The 16,117-nt window shown below is 51.4% G+C and overlaps 7 protein-coding genes across 7 annotated transcripts; 3 read left to right on the forward strand and 4 right to left on the reverse strand.

Moving 5' to 3' along the window:
* Positions 1-280: 280 nt before the first annotated feature.
* Positions 281-1,402, reverse strand: BDR25DRAFT_287371 (kinase-like protein; the record flags this gene model as incomplete). The annotated part of the gene is made up of 3 exons (XM_033688320.1): positions 1,079-1,402; positions 810-1,025; positions 281-754 (listed from the first exon to the last, which is right to left on the reverse strand). Exons 1-3 carry the CDS (start codon positions 1,379-1,381, stop codon positions 281-283), a joined length of 993 nt encoding a protein of 330 aa, XP_033547275.1. The 5' UTR covers positions 1,382-1,402.
* An 849-nt stretch (positions 1,403-2,251) lies between these two features.
* Positions 2,252-3,761, reverse strand: BDR25DRAFT_34787 (uncharacterized protein). Its single transcript, XM_033694330.1, has one exon. The coding sequence runs from the start codon at positions 3,511-3,513 to the stop codon at positions 2,425-2,427; it is 1,089 nt and encodes a 362-aa protein (XP_033547276.1). The 5' UTR covers positions 3,514-3,761; the 3' UTR covers positions 2,252-2,424.
* A 1,103-nt stretch (positions 3,762-4,864) lies between these two features.
* BDR25DRAFT_34795 (uncharacterized protein) lies at positions 4,865-6,638 on the forward strand. The gene is made up of 5 exons (XM_033694344.1): positions 4,865-5,097; positions 5,196-5,361; positions 5,412-5,578; positions 5,634-6,047; positions 6,095-6,638. Exons 1-5 carry the CDS (start codon positions 4,984-4,986, stop codon positions 6,539-6,541), a joined length of 1,308 nt encoding a protein of 435 aa, XP_033547277.1. The 5' UTR covers positions 4,865-4,983; the 3' UTR covers positions 6,542-6,638.
* A 97-nt stretch (positions 6,639-6,735) lies between these two features.
* On the reverse strand, positions 6,736-7,518 carry BDR25DRAFT_355540 (uncharacterized protein; the record flags this gene model as incomplete). The annotated part of the gene is made up of 5 exons (XM_033695478.1): positions 6,736-6,980; positions 7,013-7,044; positions 7,089-7,297; positions 7,333-7,431; positions 7,486-7,518. 5 exons carry the CDS (start codon positions 7,516-7,518, stop codon positions 6,736-6,738), a joined length of 618 nt encoding a protein of 205 aa, XP_033547278.1.
* Positions 7,519-8,550: 1,032 nt separating this feature from the next.
* On the reverse strand, positions 8,551-9,997 carry BDR25DRAFT_262345 (uncharacterized protein). The gene is made up of 3 exons (XM_033686758.1): positions 9,806-9,997; positions 9,654-9,737; positions 8,551-9,440 (listed from the first exon to the last, which is right to left on the reverse strand). The coding sequence occupies exons 1-3, from the start codon at positions 9,971-9,973 to the stop codon at positions 8,652-8,654; spliced, it is 1,041 nt and encodes a 346-aa protein (XP_033547279.1). The 5' UTR covers positions 9,974-9,997; the 3' UTR covers positions 8,551-8,651.
* A 349-nt stretch (positions 9,998-10,346) lies between these two features.
* BDR25DRAFT_287383 (trimethylguanosine synthase) lies at positions 10,347-11,376 on the forward strand. The gene is made up of 5 exons (XM_033688321.1): positions 10,347-10,506; positions 10,558-10,656; positions 10,716-11,008; positions 11,056-11,261; positions 11,314-11,376. The coding sequence occupies exons 1-5, from the start codon at positions 10,433-10,435 to the stop codon at positions 11,356-11,358; spliced, it is 717 nt and encodes a 238-aa protein (XP_033547280.1). The 5' UTR covers positions 10,347-10,432; the 3' UTR covers positions 11,359-11,376.
* Positions 11,377-11,908: 532 nt separating this feature from the next.
* BDR25DRAFT_34825 (uncharacterized protein) lies at positions 11,909-15,604 on the forward strand. Its single transcript, XM_033694385.1, has 2 exons — positions 11,909-15,278; positions 15,373-15,604. The coding sequence occupies exons 1-2, from the start codon at positions 12,007-12,009 to the stop codon at positions 15,491-15,493; spliced, it is 3,393 nt and encodes a 1,130-aa protein (XP_033547281.1). The 5' UTR covers positions 11,909-12,006; the 3' UTR covers positions 15,494-15,604.
* The last annotated feature ends 513 nt before the right edge of the window (positions 15,605-16,117 follow it).

Consider the following 16,117-nt stretch of genomic DNA (forward strand, 5'->3'; position numbering starts at 1 on the left):
AGCATTGCCTCGAGTAGAGGAAAAAGACGGCTGTGATTCCTTTGGAGTAATGGAGTCTATGTCTTCAGCAATGGCTGCCTTATCCTTGCTAAACTGTGCTTTAATGGCGCCTGAAAGTTTTTTGTCTTGGGTTAATTCCCGGGTAATTGTTGTCTTCTCAGTGCTCCATTCGCCAGACGGTTCAGAGAGGTCGTCCAGTGAACATCCCTCTAGACCATCCTGGATGTCTTCAAATCTGCGGGTATGTCAGTCTTCAACTAAACAAAAAAGGTGAAGTAATTTACTCGAGTGATACTGCTGACAGCGGCCTAGGAATCCCACGTGGTTCGATTTTCATCCACTCATGTTTAACGGCTTGTTGGGCGTCTAGACGATCCTCCGGTGACGCACGCATGCAGGCTTGCACGAAATCCATAGCCTCTAGGCTTGATTTGTATGCTTCCAATGATGCCAATGGAAAGGGTAGCCGGCCCTCGGTGAACTGGAAGAGGTCGTAAGAGCTCTTGAAAGTAGATCCTTTGGTAAACAATCGAAATGCAATTTCCCCGAGCGCCCACATGTCTGCAGCCGGCGAGGAAGTGCCAGATATATTTTCTCCATTTGGAGAGAAGCCATGCCATTCCGGGGGTACAAAGCCATCAGTACCTTTTCTTGTCGAAGGGCTGTTTGTATGATCTTCAGTGCGTTTGCTGATGCCAAAATCTGCTAATTTGACCCACCATTCCTGTGGCGGGTGAGAGTGGATCAGAATATTCTGCCAATATTAGAACACACTACGAGCAGATAAGCGGGTGGAAGAAGGAACATACACCTGGCTTCAAGTCTCTGTGGACAAACCCGTTTTCATGCATTGCATGCAAACCCTCTAGTATCTGAAACGTGACCTGCTGAACATCTGGCTCAGGCAAAGGTGGAGCAGCCCTCAGATAACTGTCGAGATCGCCCAAAGGAAAGTATTCCATGGCGATATACAGCTCGTCTTCAGAGTCATACCAACCGAACGATCTGACGAAACAGCGTACGTACTATAAGGGTTGCATAAGCCGAGAACTAGAGGATTATATATGAAGCTCCTCACCTTCGGGTGCGAGAACTTGGCCATAGCTTCGAGCTCACGAAAGAATTCTTTTGTTTTGTCGGGCTTCTGCAGCTGCTTGACTGCACGGAGTTCAGCCTCATGCTTTCCTTTAACACATTTCTCCAACCAAACACTCCCAAACCCGCCTCTTCCAATCAACTTCTCGCGTTTCCAGTACTCTTTTCTCTCGATAACACGCTGCCCGGACGTTGGGTCAGCTTCGCTATATATGTGCCTCGTGTAGCCCGAATGGAACTGCGTTTCAATCTTCGAGTCTTTAACGAGGTCGGGTATCCGGCACATTGTTTTATGAGCTGAAGCTTGTGTGAATTTGAAGCATTTAAGAAGCTGTTGGTGATGATGAGTTAGTTGAACAAGGCTGAAAAAGTTGAGCCAGGCAGCCATGCATCAGCCTCCCCGCCACACTTACCCCAAAGCCACCAGTTTTGTTGGGCCGGAAGAGGACAAGAGAATGAAGGCAAATGCAATACTTGCATATTAATCACGCTCATATGCAGTCATCAACGGGTATCTTCCGCACAAGTAGAAGGCCAATCTGACGTCGAGTTAGATAACTGAGCGCATTCTAGAGCCATACCTATTTAGGAAGGGTTCGTTTCGCCGAAGGCCACCTCTGCTCCGTTTGGCATTAATTACCGAAGATTCAACGTGATTGAGAAAAACAACAGTTGTCTACTAAGCACAAGAGATAGCAATAGTTAGTATTAAAGCATTGAATAATACGTGAACATTTTCCTAAAGGCTACCTAGACTGAGACGTAGATTTCCACTTAGAAACATGTGTCAAGGAAGAGAAGGAGATTATTATATCGTAAACATTCGCGTATTGGGAGAGAACACCTGCAGAAGCCATGATACCCTTCTCTACCTCGTTAAAACCCTTGTCCTCAAGATTAGGGGAAGGAGGCAGACCAACTTCGTGCTGTAGGGTCATCTGAGCCGATTGAAGGAGTACTTCTCGGATGGGCATGCCTATACTCTGTTTTTCTGGAAGGGCTAGCGTTCTATTCGGGTTCTCGCGGCCCGCCTCGTCAACCTTGCTCTCGCTAGCTAGGTTAACGAGATCGTCAGTCCTTCCTTCCATGATCCCAGGGTGAAGTACCTTGCCAGCTTGCTTTTAGCTCGTAGTGAGTTCCTGTTGGCGATGGTTCCCTTGGAGGATCCATGCTGTGACTTGTCCTTGTCGCCCGCTCCTACGGTATTGTCATTCTTATGTGACGGGGTAGGTGCCAGGTGGAGCCTCCGCCGCCGCTCGATCTGAGCTTTATTTGAGTATTGAGGTATTGTCTGGTCACAGTAGTGCCAATTCAATTCACCCCCTCAACTCAGCCCCTGTCAATCCTATGCTCTTCTCCAGAGGCAAGACTAACAACTTTCGTCTCATCGAAATGTTTCTTCTTATGTTGCATCTCTCCACCATGTTCTTGCAACATCTTCTTAATTTCATCCACGGCATATTTACCAATCACCACCCTCTTGACTGACAATCCGCGATTATTCTTGTCAGCATCATGTGCGCTGATCCAGGCTTGAGCGAACAGACTTCGGGCAATCCGCAATCCTCCAGGAGACCCTGCTGATATATTCCCTCCAAGATACCAAGGGTTTTCGACGCGGTCGAAGGAATGAATGAGAGCACTCAACGGGAGCGCTGATTCGGCAACGAGATGCGAGGAAGCATATGGACGGATAATTTCGTATGGCACGCCATGAGGAGAGTAGATGACTGACAAAGTCTTCTCACGGTCATTGTAGGGCGCTGGGACGAGAGTGCGGGGCGAAGATGCTACCGTCCGTGGGGATCCCGGAGATGCAGGAGGACTAGGCGGAAGATCTAGATAGGAGCCTGGATTTGCAGACAGCACACTACACGGTGGGCGATAGGTAATACCAAAAGCATGGTGCAGACCAGATATGTCTCTTTTAGCAGGCATCCATGTCACAGTAACTTCGCCACACGAACCACGGGGAGAGAATGGGGGAATGACTAGGCGATATATTGACTGGGAATCGCCCTCGACATATTTAGGTAAGGCATAAATAAGCTCAGGCCGGAAGTGCTTCCATGAGCGAATCTTCCGAGCGGCAGACGGAATTGCGAGGATGGTCGACTGACACTCTCGGGGGAGTTGTCGCAAGGTCTCCTCGTGGCAGTGATCCGGTTTATCTTGAGAAATCAGAATGATGTCGGGCTCCTGTTCTAGTTCTTTCAAGGATGAGATGCAGGGCTTAGTCTTCTGTTCAGAAATAGAGAATATTGTGCTGAGAATGGTGGCCGCTCCTGTGAGCCATGGATCGATGAGGATTGTGAAGGAACCTGGAAACAGACCAGGAGAGGATATGGGGGCGACAGGAGAGGAGAATGTGAGGAGGAAGGCGGTGTCCCCGTTCAGACTTCGCACTGTCAAGGACATGGCAGCTCGCGGTAGGAGCAGTCAAAGACGAGGACGAAGGCGGACATGAGGGATAAGAGGCAGATAGATCGGGGGGAGAGGAGACTGAAAACGAAAGCCCAGCCGTCATCAGGCAAGAATTGAGGGCTGCTCGAGCCCACAGGGCTGATGGCTGCGGTGTTAAGGTGCGCCACCATTGCCTCAGGGAAGCTGTACCCGGAGCTTACAGTCTTGGCCGCTTGGTTTGGGGTTGTAGAAACGAGAGTCAGGAGGAACGGGTGCAATAAAACTAATTAGCGATGCCGTCCGGCAACAGACTCATCATCACCGCCTAGCCACGTTTTCCATATTGCCCTCTGGCCCGGATTCCCTTCCCTCGAGCTCTGCTGTGTCTTCTGCATCTTTTCCCCCACAGCTCGGCCGTCGACAGTCGACTTGGATTGGGCCAATCAGCTGCCGCGACGGGGGGGGTGACAAATCGCGAGACGACTGGCCGATCGAAACATCCAAGCAGAACGGGCCAACGACGTCGGCGGCAGCAGCAGTTCCCGAGTCTCCTTTGCGCTTTCATCATGTCATGTCTGGTTCCGCGCGAAACACCAACGCAGTTGGTGTGAAGCACCCTGCGACCAGTGTCGTCCTCGCGCCGGGAAAGGGCTTGAGGGTGCTCTGAAACGCTGCGTCCATCACGCACTAGCTACGGATATGGGGCCAGCTTTTCGCTGCCTTGTCCCTGGCAGCCGACACCCTCGCCTACTAACTGCTCTGCAAGCAATTGAGGGGACACGGGGACAGGCTCTGTGTGCCCGGCGCCCATGAGCTAATTTGTAGGCCGCCCATCCACAGTAGATCCGTCGGCACTCACGGCCGCGGCTGGAGCTGTGTGCAATCAAGTTCGGCGGATTGGGGGCAGCTGGCTGGAAGGGATCGGAGCTCTCCCCTGCCCACCTGTCAGAGCTCCATCCATTCTTGCTCAGGAACCTGATGAAGACCACCACTCTGTGTCGCTGCCAGCTGAGCTGAGCGGAAGGGACTGGCCCGCAAGCCCGCTGCCCTTTCCTGAGTGGCGAGCAGTAACTGGCCTGCCAATGCGCACAGCAGCTGTGCTAGACAGGTATCTATTCGACATCTTTAGAGAATTAACGGTGGGCTCGGTGCGGGTTTCATCAGGCCAGGCGTCAAAAAGGGTATGCTCCGGGATCAAAGAGAGCTCGCGCTTCCCCCCACTTCTTTCCACATTGCCCCTCCTCATTCATTATCCGCGCCAGCACCCTTCCACAGCTTCCAGATAGCTACCACAGCTTGCTTTGTCCCCGAAGTTCCTGTTTCTCAACCGCTGCGAGGGCTGCAAGGGCTGTCAGAGCTTCCCTGTGACTGCATTTGAGCTCTATACCTGCCATTGAAGCGCCCTGCCCTGCATCGGTCGCTATTGTCGTTCTCTGCCCGCTTCGCACGGTCCCTGCCCGAGGGTAGGTAGATGCACCTTGGGATATGCCGCCGCGAGGCTCGCTCACAGGATCTTTCTCCGTGTCGGACGAGAATAATGTCGTCGTCTGCCCGCTCAGGAACCAAGATGGGAGTGCCTGTCGGAAGCGGTGCACTGGCGTGAGTCCTCCCCCTCGAGTTCCATTCCTGCTGTCGCTCTTCCCACGTCATGCAAAGGTCCGCCACGATGCACCGGAATAACACTCCTCGCTGCACAGGAAAAGCGCTATCGGTCTATGCAAGAGCACATTCGGCGTGCGCATCCTGAGTACTATATAAGCAAGCTTCCCGCGACCGAGGAAAGCTTCACGTTGATGGTCAACACACCTCCCTCCGAACGACCTCCCCCACCTCCCCCTCCAAACACCTCCGCAGGCCCACAAGGTCGGTGCCCAAGTCTCTCCAGCAATTGCAGGGGCTGACATGCAGACAAGGCTACGGAGGCGACCTCAGTGCCTTCTACAATGACGAGTATGGTTCGAGCACGCCGAGGACTTCGGACGAGATGCGCCGAGGGTCGCTTTTGCCCGCTGCGAGTGCAGCCGCTGCCCTCGCATCGCTGCACCACCACCAGCCAAACTACGACTGGGAGTCAGATCCAGTGAGAGCTTCTCGGTGTCTTTTGCTTATGTTTACTAACGCAATTGCTGTGGCAGGAGGCGGCCTCAGAGCCCGACGCGAAAACCTACAGACCCCGTGCACGCTTTGCGCCTACTACCCAGGAGCAGCACTTGACAGCCGACGAGCCATACTACACCTCTGCCTCTCTACAACGTGAGCTACTACCTTCATCCCTTGCAAGGTCCCCTCCTGGCCGCTCGTCAACGCTTCCGCCCGTCCCCCGCTCCATCAAGCCGAATCGACCTCGAAAATCATCAGTGGGCCAGAATGCTCGCAAACCAAAGCACGAGCGTACAAAGTCGAAGGAGCATGCGCGGAGGATGAGCCACGATAGAAAGGCATATTCCGCTGAACCCCAGACCGCTGCGGCACTGTATGGGAAGAGATGGGAGGATTTGATTGACGCTGCAGCTTCAGCGACAGAAGAGGATAGTCGAGATCTCACTCCAGTGCGTCTTCTTATACTTGTCCCCTGTTTAGCTTACTAACAGCGCAGGTCCCTGGCTCGCCCCACTATTCACCGCAAATATTGAACAGGGCATCACTTCCTCCCTTTGTGGCAGCACAGTTCCAATCATACACTCAGTCACCACTACAAAACACGTTGACACCTCCTCCACCTGACACATCTGATTTACAGCCGTTCCCTTCGGTCGAGTCGTCGATTGAATCAACACAGTCCGGTCAAAACTTCCACATCTCATCCCAGGGACTTTCTGATTCATCTCCTACCTACCCACATCCCGTACAGATTTACTGCGCCGCCTGTCGAAAACTATCAGTCCTAAAAGAAAGCTATGCATGTTCCGAATGCATATGCGGGTTATGTCAAGACTGTGTCGACGTTCTCGTTAGCGAGCAGACTCGAGGTCGAATAGCCCGCTGTCCGCGGTGTGGCGCCATAGGCGGCAAGTTTAAACCATTCCAGCTCGACATCAGATGAGTGCAATACATTTCGACAAGTATTTCATGTAAAAGCTTTCTTGACTTTTCGCTCCTTTGCCTAGCATTCTCGTTCATTCTTGGCGTTCTGGCTGTTTGCAACGACATGGGGCTTATGAACCCCGCGCCTTGGTAAAGATGCTTTAGATGGAATATGTTTAGTTGGATGGATGGATGGATGGAGTTTTGTGATGATTATTTGAATGAGCATAGACCACTGATATAAAACTTTCTGGCTAGGTTGGAGTTTGTTGGATGGTAAAACCATGCTGTGGATTTTTGGTCGACTTTGACTGCTCCGGCCCTTGGAGGCGGGCAGCTGTCACAGTACGGTCCTTTGAAAGATAGAGGCAGGCAGAGCCACTCAGTCCTTTGAAAGATGGAGGCAGGCGGAGCTACTCGGTCCTTTGAAAGATGGAGGCAGGCAGAGCTACTCGGTCCTTTGCCCATGGAAACTACCTAGGTAGCATACTACCACTATTGACAGTAGATATCGCGAATTGACTCAGTGGTTGCACATTCTTTGTAGCGAATTTTCCTACCCTGACTCTGGACGTAGAATTACAAGGTGTCGTGCAGCACCGAAGGTGTCCGGTATGCCAGTCTCGATCGCGCTCGGCTTTCCTTTCTGGAGCGAGTTACAAAGTTCGGATCTGGGAATTAGATGAGGGGATTTGACAAACATCCTGTCTTCTATTATTCTGTTTGGGTTCTGGTGTTTTCGTTTGTAGTGTGAGCCGTGGTTGAAGTTATGGTGCTATATGGGTTCGGCAATTCTGTGCATATCGAGACGTTTTGCACCCGTGGATGGCGATCGCCTGATCTAATATCTCGGCAACCACAACCTTCTTCGAAGGCTCGAACGCGGTTTAAGAATACAAAATCCTCATTCTAGGCTGTTTGACCCCTCGGCCCCTCACCCTAAATTTTAGAGCAAGCAGGGACAGCTGTCAATGAATGCATGACATTAACTGACATGATGCACGCCCGAGAGACGACGCCACGTCGCTTGGCATACAGGCAATGGTATCACCGATTAGGAAAGGGAGTATTGTTGGCGTTTGGCGGTGCGGATCGAGGAATGCTGGTGGGACCTCGGGAGAGGATATTGATGGAGGGGCCGGTGGGTTCTCACCGCTTGTTTTTTTTTGGTACGGTGCTTTGGGTCGGTGGGTGGTCACTCGATGTTGGGAGCGTTGGTTTTAGTGCTGGTGTTGGGCGACTAGTCTATCATTGTTTCTGGTCATGTGAGGTTGGGAACGGGCTTGAAAACTGAGGGGATTCTATTGGGGAGCTAAAGAGGGGTCTGGGTGCTAGGAAGCGATTTGCGTGGTCAAGGTTTGAGTTTGGTTTTGGGTTTTAGAAGCGAGCACGCGACGATCTGGAGTGGGAATGCGTGGTTGGCTTGGCGAATGACTCGGGCAGTTGCGGTTTATGCGGTGGTAATCGATGTGGCCTTGCGGGATTGAATTAGGTTGGGTTAGCCTGGGAGGGAGAACGAAGTGGGAGAGGTAGGTATATGTATCTCGAGTCCCTGCATATATATCCTTTCCTTTCCTTGCTACCAGGACTGTACTCTATTCTTCCCTCCACCACCGTGACTCACGTCTACAAGGATAACAACACTTCTCCCGATCATCACCACCTTTACCTTCACGACTCTCCCACTGTGGACGAAAGACTCCTCAACATGCCTCTCGGTCTAAGGAAACTCTGCACAAAACTGAAATCCAAATCGAATCCTCCCTCCCCCTCAGAACCTCCAACACCAACCTCAATATCTTCGTTTGAAGTCATCAGACGAAACACGACCGGGGGTGTACCAAAGAAGCTCCGTGAGCATAGACGAATGGATTCTTTTCTTTCAGATGATGGGGTCAGTTTGCCGGCGAGTGTGGTTTTAGGATTAGCTGCGGAGATGGACATGGAGAAGAAGGAGAAGAGGAGGTCAAAGTTTAAGGAGGAGTTTGGGGAGGCGGAGAAGGGTGTTGTAGTTGATGAGGTTGGTATCCATTACAATATGCAACACAGTGTAGCTTGACTAATATGTCTGGACAGCGGCTCTAATTCAATCCCACCATACACCAGACCCAACGAGCTCCAGGCAACATCTACGACAGCTCTACCGGCACCGGCGTCCCACTTTTCAGTGGTCCCTTAGGTGGCCCACCTGCTTTCGGTGGTGGTGGCACACCCCCTTTCGCTTTTGGCGCCCCATCCTCCTCTTTACTTTTCTGCTCACCCTCTTTGAAATAATCGTCCAGCCCACCACCCGCACTGGGACTCACATGCGCATGATGCGCTCTCTGCTTCCGTTTCGGTAGGCCATGACCTGCGGCTGTACCCGTCGGAGGCGGCGGAGACTTCGAAGGTATCGCCATATTCGCTGGAACGAAGAGTTCGGAGCTAGGTCCTACGGGAGGAGGATTGGAGGCGGAGGAAATTGGGCGTTTTTCGTCGAAGGAAGTGGACTCAGTTGCAAATAGCGTTTCACCAGGCGCATGCGGCGGTTCTTCAAGCGGCGCGGGAATGCGATGTAGCGCACCAAAGCCCAATACACAGCCCAGCGCCCCCTCACCGCCCCAGCCCCGCGATGGAGTGATAGTAATAGGGCGCGTAACATTGTACTCATGATTGTATACAAAGAGACGGAGGGGCCGGTTTAGATAGTCTTCAACTAGTTCACCTAACCCAGATTCTCCACGGACTAGGCCTTCGGGACTGCCTATTACGTAGTCGCCGTAGGGAAGAAGGCCGGCAACGTCGGCGGGAGAGTCGGGGATTACATCAAGGATGTGCCAGACATCTTCTATGATGGAGAGGGGAGTCCATTGCAGGGAGAGGCCAAGAACGGGGTTTGTGGCGGGAATTGGGAGAAAGATTTCGCGGATTTTTTGACCCTGGGGAGGCAGTTAGCTACTGAGGTAGACGATTGTGATATGAGTTTTGGTCTCCGATAGAGCATTTCGGCTGAGGTTTTAAAATGTGATATTTCAAATTTAAAAGCAGCATGTGGCTATGAATGAAGTTTCGCAAAATAGACGGACAAGCAAATATAGACAGAAAGTGAAACCCTTCGTAACTGAGGTAAAGATTTGGAAATTCGACCCTACCTTTGCGCTGAAGACGCCTAAATTAATCGTAGTCCCAGCACAGTTGCGGACCTCCGTAGCAAAAAGATTTGGATCCGGATTATCCTAACCATTCATTAACTCTCATCCTCAATTTTCATCTTCGTTCCATCAGTAGACTTAACACAACTTACAATAGTCCTCCCATTAATTCCAATGACAAAGTCAAACCAAGGGTCAAGGGGCACATCTGAATTCGTGTTCCTCAAAACCTGGAATCCAAAAGCGCCATGAATGCTGGATTGCTGTTCTTCGGCACCAGCGTCTAGCCGTGCGATGAAGCGGTTGAGAGCACCAAACATGGTAGTGATCGGGTCAAGTGGTTGTGTGTCGTTGGGATGGCTGATGACCGGGTTCCTCGAGGCCAGGTGTTGTGGCGCGCCCGCTGTTTCGGTTGGTGTGGCCATAGCTTCTGAAAAGGCGCTAGCCGGATTTGGACGCATTTTCGACGAAGATTTGAGTCCGCGAACACTTGATGGTTAGCGTGAGAGCCTATTATCCGAACCTCGCATAGTGGCTTTTCTCGACGTTCTTAATTGGCAATCAGGACGTCGTTCCCTACGTTGCATTCCGGAAGGAAGGCAGGTATTCACTAACCCGAACAGGTAAGGCGCGCTGCTCAATATTGACAAAAATCGGAGGCTGCAGTCATGCTAAAACAACCAACACCGCTTTGATGGGCGCTGGCATGTCGTGCTCATATACAAGGGCCTGACTGATCTGAGTTCATAGTAGCTGAGGAAGATTGCGAAGGGGCAATTATGGAGGCCCCACCCGAGGACGGGCCCATACATCAATGGACAAGTCAAGATGAGTTTCCGGCGAGGCTCAAGAAGTACAAAATTTTATCCTTAGCATGAATTTCTCGGCGCTAATGGAATGGTAGATACTGGTGGCAGCGACAATCGATCTGGGATCGTTACGACCAAGGAATATGGATGACTGAGGATGCATGGTTTGGTGTTACCCCAGAGCCCATTGCGAAGTAAGAAGAAGCTTGTGGGTTGACGCAGAAGCAAAGTGTGTACTAATTTTTTTTTAAAGCAAGATTGCTGCGCATGTAGCGGAGTCGGCTCCAAAAGAGAAGAACATCCTCATTGATGCCTTTGCAGGAGTTGGTGGAAATGCCATCGCGTTTGCTCGGCAGGGTCGATGGGATCAAGTATTTGCTTTCGAGAAAGACCCTGATGCTCTGAAATGTGCCAGGCATAACGCTGAGATCTATGGAGTTGACAAGAAAATTGTGTGGGTTAAAGGGGACTGCCTTTCCGAGATTTCTCGACGATTCAATGGGCAGAAAGATAATATTGTGCTGTTTGCCAGCCCTCCATGGGGCGGTAAGCAAATCTTCTACTATTTATCCAGTAGCTTCTAACAAGCACAGGTGTTGAATACGGTGACGAGGATGTCTTCGACCTTTCGAAAATGGAACCATATAGCCTTGAATTTCTCTACGAAAAATTCAACAAATACAGCTCTTCTACTATTCTCTATCTCCCGCGTAATTCAGACCTCAACCAAATTGCCAAATATGCTCCAGAAAGTAAGAAGTTAGAGGTAGCCCACTATTGCATCCGGGGCGCCAGCAAGGTATGGAAGTTCTTCCGAATCTACTGATGTTTCTGCTAATATCTCATGGTAGGCATTGTGCGTCTACTTTGGCGATTTTGATTTTGAGTCAGAATGAGCTTAGTAGGCAGATGAGAGTAGTCACTCCTAAGAACAAGATTAGGAATTAAAACTAAAGTCACAGCGCAGCCAAACCCAAATTCAGGAAGGCGCTTGGCGTGAAATGAGTACTCCGTGGCCGTAGCCATGAGACCGCATGAGTTTCGATGACTCATGTCATATTATCCTGGGAAAACTATTGTATCTATGCAATGCATAAATATTCAATGGCCTTTGCACGCACTACGCAGTGGGTGAATCCAGATGAAATTTGGCCCATTGGCGAGGGATCTGCACGTGATGCGCACGGGCCACCCGCGGTAACTTGATTCACGTGCAGTCGACCTTCATCCTTTCAACCACCTGCGCCTGCGGGCAGTCTTCGAACAACGCCCTCAAGCCCCCACCGCTTCACCTGGACGAGCCGCACGCGCTGGGTCGACGATACAGCCCAGCCAGTCTGCAGATGAACCTTCGCCCGTAATTCTATCCGATCAGGGTGGCAGCATCTATGCGATTCATCTCGCTTGCACACCACCTTTCTTTCACCCAACGTCGCGCCTTCACTATTGCTTTGTGAAGCAGCAAAACCGACGACTCCCCGCCTCCTGCCATTTCTTCTACCCTCTGAGCGCACCCCAACTGTGTAGGCAGATCACTCTCCCCGATGCCGCACGCGACAATGGATTCCGACTTGGAGCCCTATGCTGCGCAGCAGCAGCGCGAACTCGACGACGAAGCCAAGATTCTAGCAATGATTTCTGGAAATAGTGGAGGTACCGATGCCGACGACTTCCTGAAGGGCGTTGCGGACCGAGACCTCGATGTGGGGGAAAAAGCTGACGACGCCGTCGACTACGGGGACATTTCGGATGACGATGACCTGCCCGACGAGGAAGACGTCGTGTTTGGGAATGGCGTACAGCATGCTAGTGGGAGCACGGTACAAGACTTTACACCGGACGGCTTTGAGCAGGATGATGATTTGGACGATTTGTTCGGCGATGGGATGTCCAGTCCGGTCCAAGAACGGTCACAGCAGGACCATCTCCCCGCTTCTTCTGTCGAAACACTCGCTTCAGGCCAGGTGGCAGGGTCGAAGGCTGCAATAGACACTGTCACGTCTTCGCTCGATGGCCACCCCGCATTCCGTCCCGTTGATTACGGTGTCATGCAAGAGGAGGAAATTGACCCCGAGCTGGCTGAGCAGATGGCCTTGTTTGCACAGGCAAGACGAGGGCAAACAGAACGCGTGCCACCTCCTCCACAAACATCCAAAGAGATCTTCGATCAAATATGGCCCGATTTCGAGCCCGACATGCCACCGCGCTTCTTTAGCTTAATACCTCGAAAACGCGCTTTCTTCGTCCCAAAGACACCCCTTAAAGTCCCGAAGCCCATCCAGCCGAACAAGGTCAACCTCGATATCGCTCCCGACCAAGAGAAAGCCTTCCGACTACCTTCCACAAGTGCAACAACCAAAGTAGGCCGACAGTTAGAGGCTGAGCAGCAGGGCATCATCTATATCACTAATGGCATCGAAGAGGATAATCAGAGCGGTGATGAGATGGAACTGGACGATCTGGACAACGAGAATGAACAAGAGATGATCGGCAACGTTTCGTGGAACGACTTGAAGATCGCTTGCGAGGATTGGGATATCCCTAGTGTTGATACACCCTCTGATACTGAAGAACTTCAGACACCTCCAGATGCGTTCATAGATGAGGGCGATTGGATGCGAGACCTCGCCGCAGAAATGAGCGGACCTCCGGCAAAGAAGCGGAAACTTGGGGAACGAAAGAACCATATTCAATTCTCGGTCTACGATCACATGAATATCCCCTCCTTGGATGATCCCGAACTTGCTACGTCGAAAATCTCGAAGAAGATTATTCTAGATATGAACGACCCTCATCTTTTGCTTGACGTCCAGCAGCCAAGCGCTGAACCGAAGAAGCCGCGGACATTAGGCCAAGAATTTAAACGAGACAGCCGTGGCAGTCTAGCTAACCCGATGTTCAAACGGTACAACATCTCCAATGACGACGCCTACGATGCTCTCAAGGAGAATGCCCAACAAAAGGTCCGAAGTACGCTAGGACATATGAGTATTGAACATAGCTTGCCCGCCCTGAAGCTTCAGTATCCGTTCTACAAGGTTAATCTTTCTGACCGCGAGCTTCGGTCTTTCCATCGCCCGTCCATCACTTTCAAGCCTGGTGAACGAGTGTTCCCCATTAGTCTCAAGCCAACGAAGAGGAAGCACAAGAAGAACCTCAAACCATCCGAAGCTTTTGCGAAAGCCGAAGATCTCAACGTCGGTGATGGTTCAGACCTCCTGCTCGCCGAGTACTCAGAGGAATACCCCACTACTCTCTCTAACTTCGGAATGGGTGTTAAGATTGTAAATTACTACCGCCGGAAGGACAACGAAGATGCTTCGAGGCCCAAGCTGGATCTCGGTGAGACTGCAGTGCTACTGCCCCAAGACAAAAGCCCGTTCTCCGTGTTCGGTGATGTGGAAGCTGGACAGACTGTACCCGCGTTGCAGAACGCCATGTACCGTGCACCTATCTTCCAACACGACCCTAAGTCAACTGATTTCTTAGTCAGCAGGAGCCACACTGGTACTGAGGGATCCAAATACTACATCAGGAATCTTCAAAACTTGGTGACGGTGGGCCAGGAATTCCCGTCGGTTGAGGTACCTGGAACGCACGCACGGAAGGTGACGGAAGCTTCCAAGAAGCGTCTGAAGATGCTGTCCTTCCGTATCTACCGAAAGAACGCAGAAAAGAACGCTAGGCAGCCATGGCTTAGCAACGAGATGATCAAATATCATCTTCCAGGTACCGAGATTGCACAGAACCGATCTAGGATGAGAGAAATCATGTCATATGATAAAGAAAAGGCCACGTGGTTCCCCAAAGACGGCGAGACTATCCCTGACGAACCGTCACTGCGGGCGTGGATTAAGCCTGAGGACATTTGCCTGATCGACTCAATGCATGCAGGCGATAAGCATCTCACGGATGCCGGTTTCAAAGCCAACGAGATCAAGGACGACGAAGACGCTGAAGAGGGCGAAAAGCGCGAACTCCAGCTTGCACCGTGGCACACCACCAAGAACTTCTTGAATGCTTGCGCAGGAAAAGCGATGCTGGAGCTTCACGGTGACGGCGATCCAACTGGTCGTGGTGAGGGCTTCAGTTTTATCAAAGTATCCATGAAGGGCGGTTTCAAAGATATCGGTCAGAGCACTGCTGATAAGCTTGATGCCAAGAAAAGCAAAGAGCTTGGAGGCCATAGCTATAACGTTGCGCTCCAGCAGAAACGCTACGAAGAGGCCATCAAACGCATCTGGAACAAGCAGGCCGAAAGCCTTCGCTCCACTGTGGAACATTCTGACGTGGAGATGGATGTCGACAACGGCGACATGCGCCAGAATCAAGGCCGAGGGCGATCTGAATTCGGAACCCCTGTCGCCCTGATGCGCGACGACGATACCATGAGTCAGTTCAGCCGGAACAGTCAGAACGACACGCGTGGCAAAGTCCTCCGCATCAAGCGCTGGACCAAGAACAAACACGACGAATACGAGCAGCAAGTCGTCACCATCACAGATCCGGAAGTTGTTCGACTGTACTCTAAGCGCAAGAAGCAAGAACGTCTCATGAACATGCGAATCGACGAAATCAAGCCAACCGGAAATGCGGAATTCGACGCCCAGCAACAACTTAAGCTCAAAGCTGAGCTGGCTCGTCTTACGCGCAACGTCGAACGTCGTGAAGGCCGCGAGAAGGCAAAGGGTCTCCATACCGTTCACGCTCCTGGCGGCGGGACTCCTGCGGGTTTGCCGACTGGCAAGATTTCTGGTTCCACGCCGAGGAAGTGTGCAAATTGCGGGGAGGTGGGACATATTAAAACCAACAAAAAGTGCGTTTGATCCTTATTCCTCCTTCCCCTACTATCTGTTACAACACAGCAAGTATTCTTTGTTGATGCCACAAGCTAACATATTTCCTCTAAGACTTTGCCCTCTGCTCAATGGTCAGAAGAAACAGAGCGATACTTTCCGTGATGCTACTGCTGCATCTCCGGTTACCGTCGCGGTGGCCCCGACGCCGCAGGTTGCTGGGAGTCCACTTTGAAGGCGTGTTCTTAACTAATACCTCTGGTCAAACATGGAATTTATTTTGGCTTAAGATTGCTTGCTGGCGTGCGTGCAACGACAGATATTGCGACGGGAGTAAATGAATGGCGGGTTTTAATTCTTTACTCTCGGAAATGATTTGCTGTCTTTCTCTCTTCTTGTTCTCTTTCCCTTTTTCTTCAGCATAGCATTGGCGTTGGTATTATTGAAGTCTTCCTCATGGCCGTGAGCATAGCATGTGTATTGGCGCTGGACGGATGGTCGTTAGTAGAGAGGGTGTGGCGTGCCATGGCGTGCCGTGGTGTTATTACCTACATTAAGGATGGAGGGCCAGGACGGGAAGGAGCTGTTCCTCTTGCCTGGGGGGTGGGGAGCGGGAGACTGTACTTTGCGAGCAGGCAAGCAGGTATTATGATTTCGAGATTAGACAGACCAATGGTGGGCGTGATGGTAGTCTGTAGTAAGCAGATTATTAGGAAATCTTATCCAAGTTCTGGAAGATGCGTCTTGCGAAGTCTGTGATGTGAGGGCTCGAGCGAGACGTTTTTCGGTGTACAGAGAGTTTTTTTAAGAGAACAGCCCCCCTCGATGTTGGGTCAGGCTTCGTAGATTCAAGCCCATG

This window comes from Lindgomyces ingoldianus (assembly GCF_010093535.1).
Source record: "Lindgomyces ingoldianus strain ATCC 200398 unplaced genomic scaffold BDR25scaffold_17, whole genome shotgun sequence".
Lineage (NCBI taxonomy): Eukaryota > Fungi > Ascomycota > Dothideomycetes > Pleosporales > Lindgomycetaceae > Lindgomyces > Lindgomyces ingoldianus.

Coding starts and splice junctions, on each gene's coding strand:
- BDR25DRAFT_34787 (XM_033694330.1), bottom strand. CDS start 3,513: ATGTCCTTGACAGTGCGAAGTCTGAACGGGGACACCGCCTTCCTCCTC.
- BDR25DRAFT_34795 (XM_033694344.1), top strand. CDS start 4,984: ATGCCGCCGCGAGGCTCGCTCACAGGATCTTTCTCCGTGTCGGACGAG. Junction 5,362..5,411: donor CACCTCCGCAGGCCCACAAG/GTCGGTGCCCAA, acceptor CATGCAGACAAG/GCTACGGAGGCGACCTCAGT. Junction 5,579..5,633: donor ACGACTGGGAGTCAGATCCA/GTGAGAGCTTCT, acceptor TTGCTGTGGCAG/GAGGCGGCCTCAGAGCCCGA.
- BDR25DRAFT_262345 (XM_033686758.1), bottom strand. CDS start 9,973: ATGTTTGGTGCTCTCAACCGCTTCATCGCACGGCTAGACGCTGGTGCC. Junction 9,738..9,805: donor GAATTAATGGGAGGACTATT/GTAAGTTGTGTT, acceptor ATGAATGGTTAG/GATAATCCGGATCCAAATCT. Junction 9,441..9,653: donor TAGGCGTCTTCAGCGCAAAG/GTAGGGTCGAAT, acceptor CTGCCTCCCCAG/GGTCAAAAAATCCGCGAAAT.
- BDR25DRAFT_287383 (XM_033688321.1), top strand. CDS start 10,433: ATGGAGGCCCCACCCGAGGACGGGCCCATACATCAATGGACAAGTCAA. Junction 10,657..10,715: donor ACCCCAGAGCCCATTGCGAA/GTAAGAAGAAGC, acceptor TTTTTTTTAAAG/CAAGATTGCTGCGCATGTAG. Junction 11,262..11,313: donor GCATCCGGGGCGCCAGCAAG/GTATGGAAGTTC, acceptor ATCTCATGGTAG/GCATTGTGCGTCTACTTTGG.
- BDR25DRAFT_34825 (XM_033694385.1), top strand. CDS start 12,007: ATGCCGCACGCGACAATGGATTCCGACTTGGAGCCCTATGCTGCGCAG. Junction 15,279..15,372: donor CATATTAAAACCAACAAAAA/GTGCGTTTGATC, acceptor ATTTCCTCTAAG/ACTTTGCCCTCTGCTCAATG.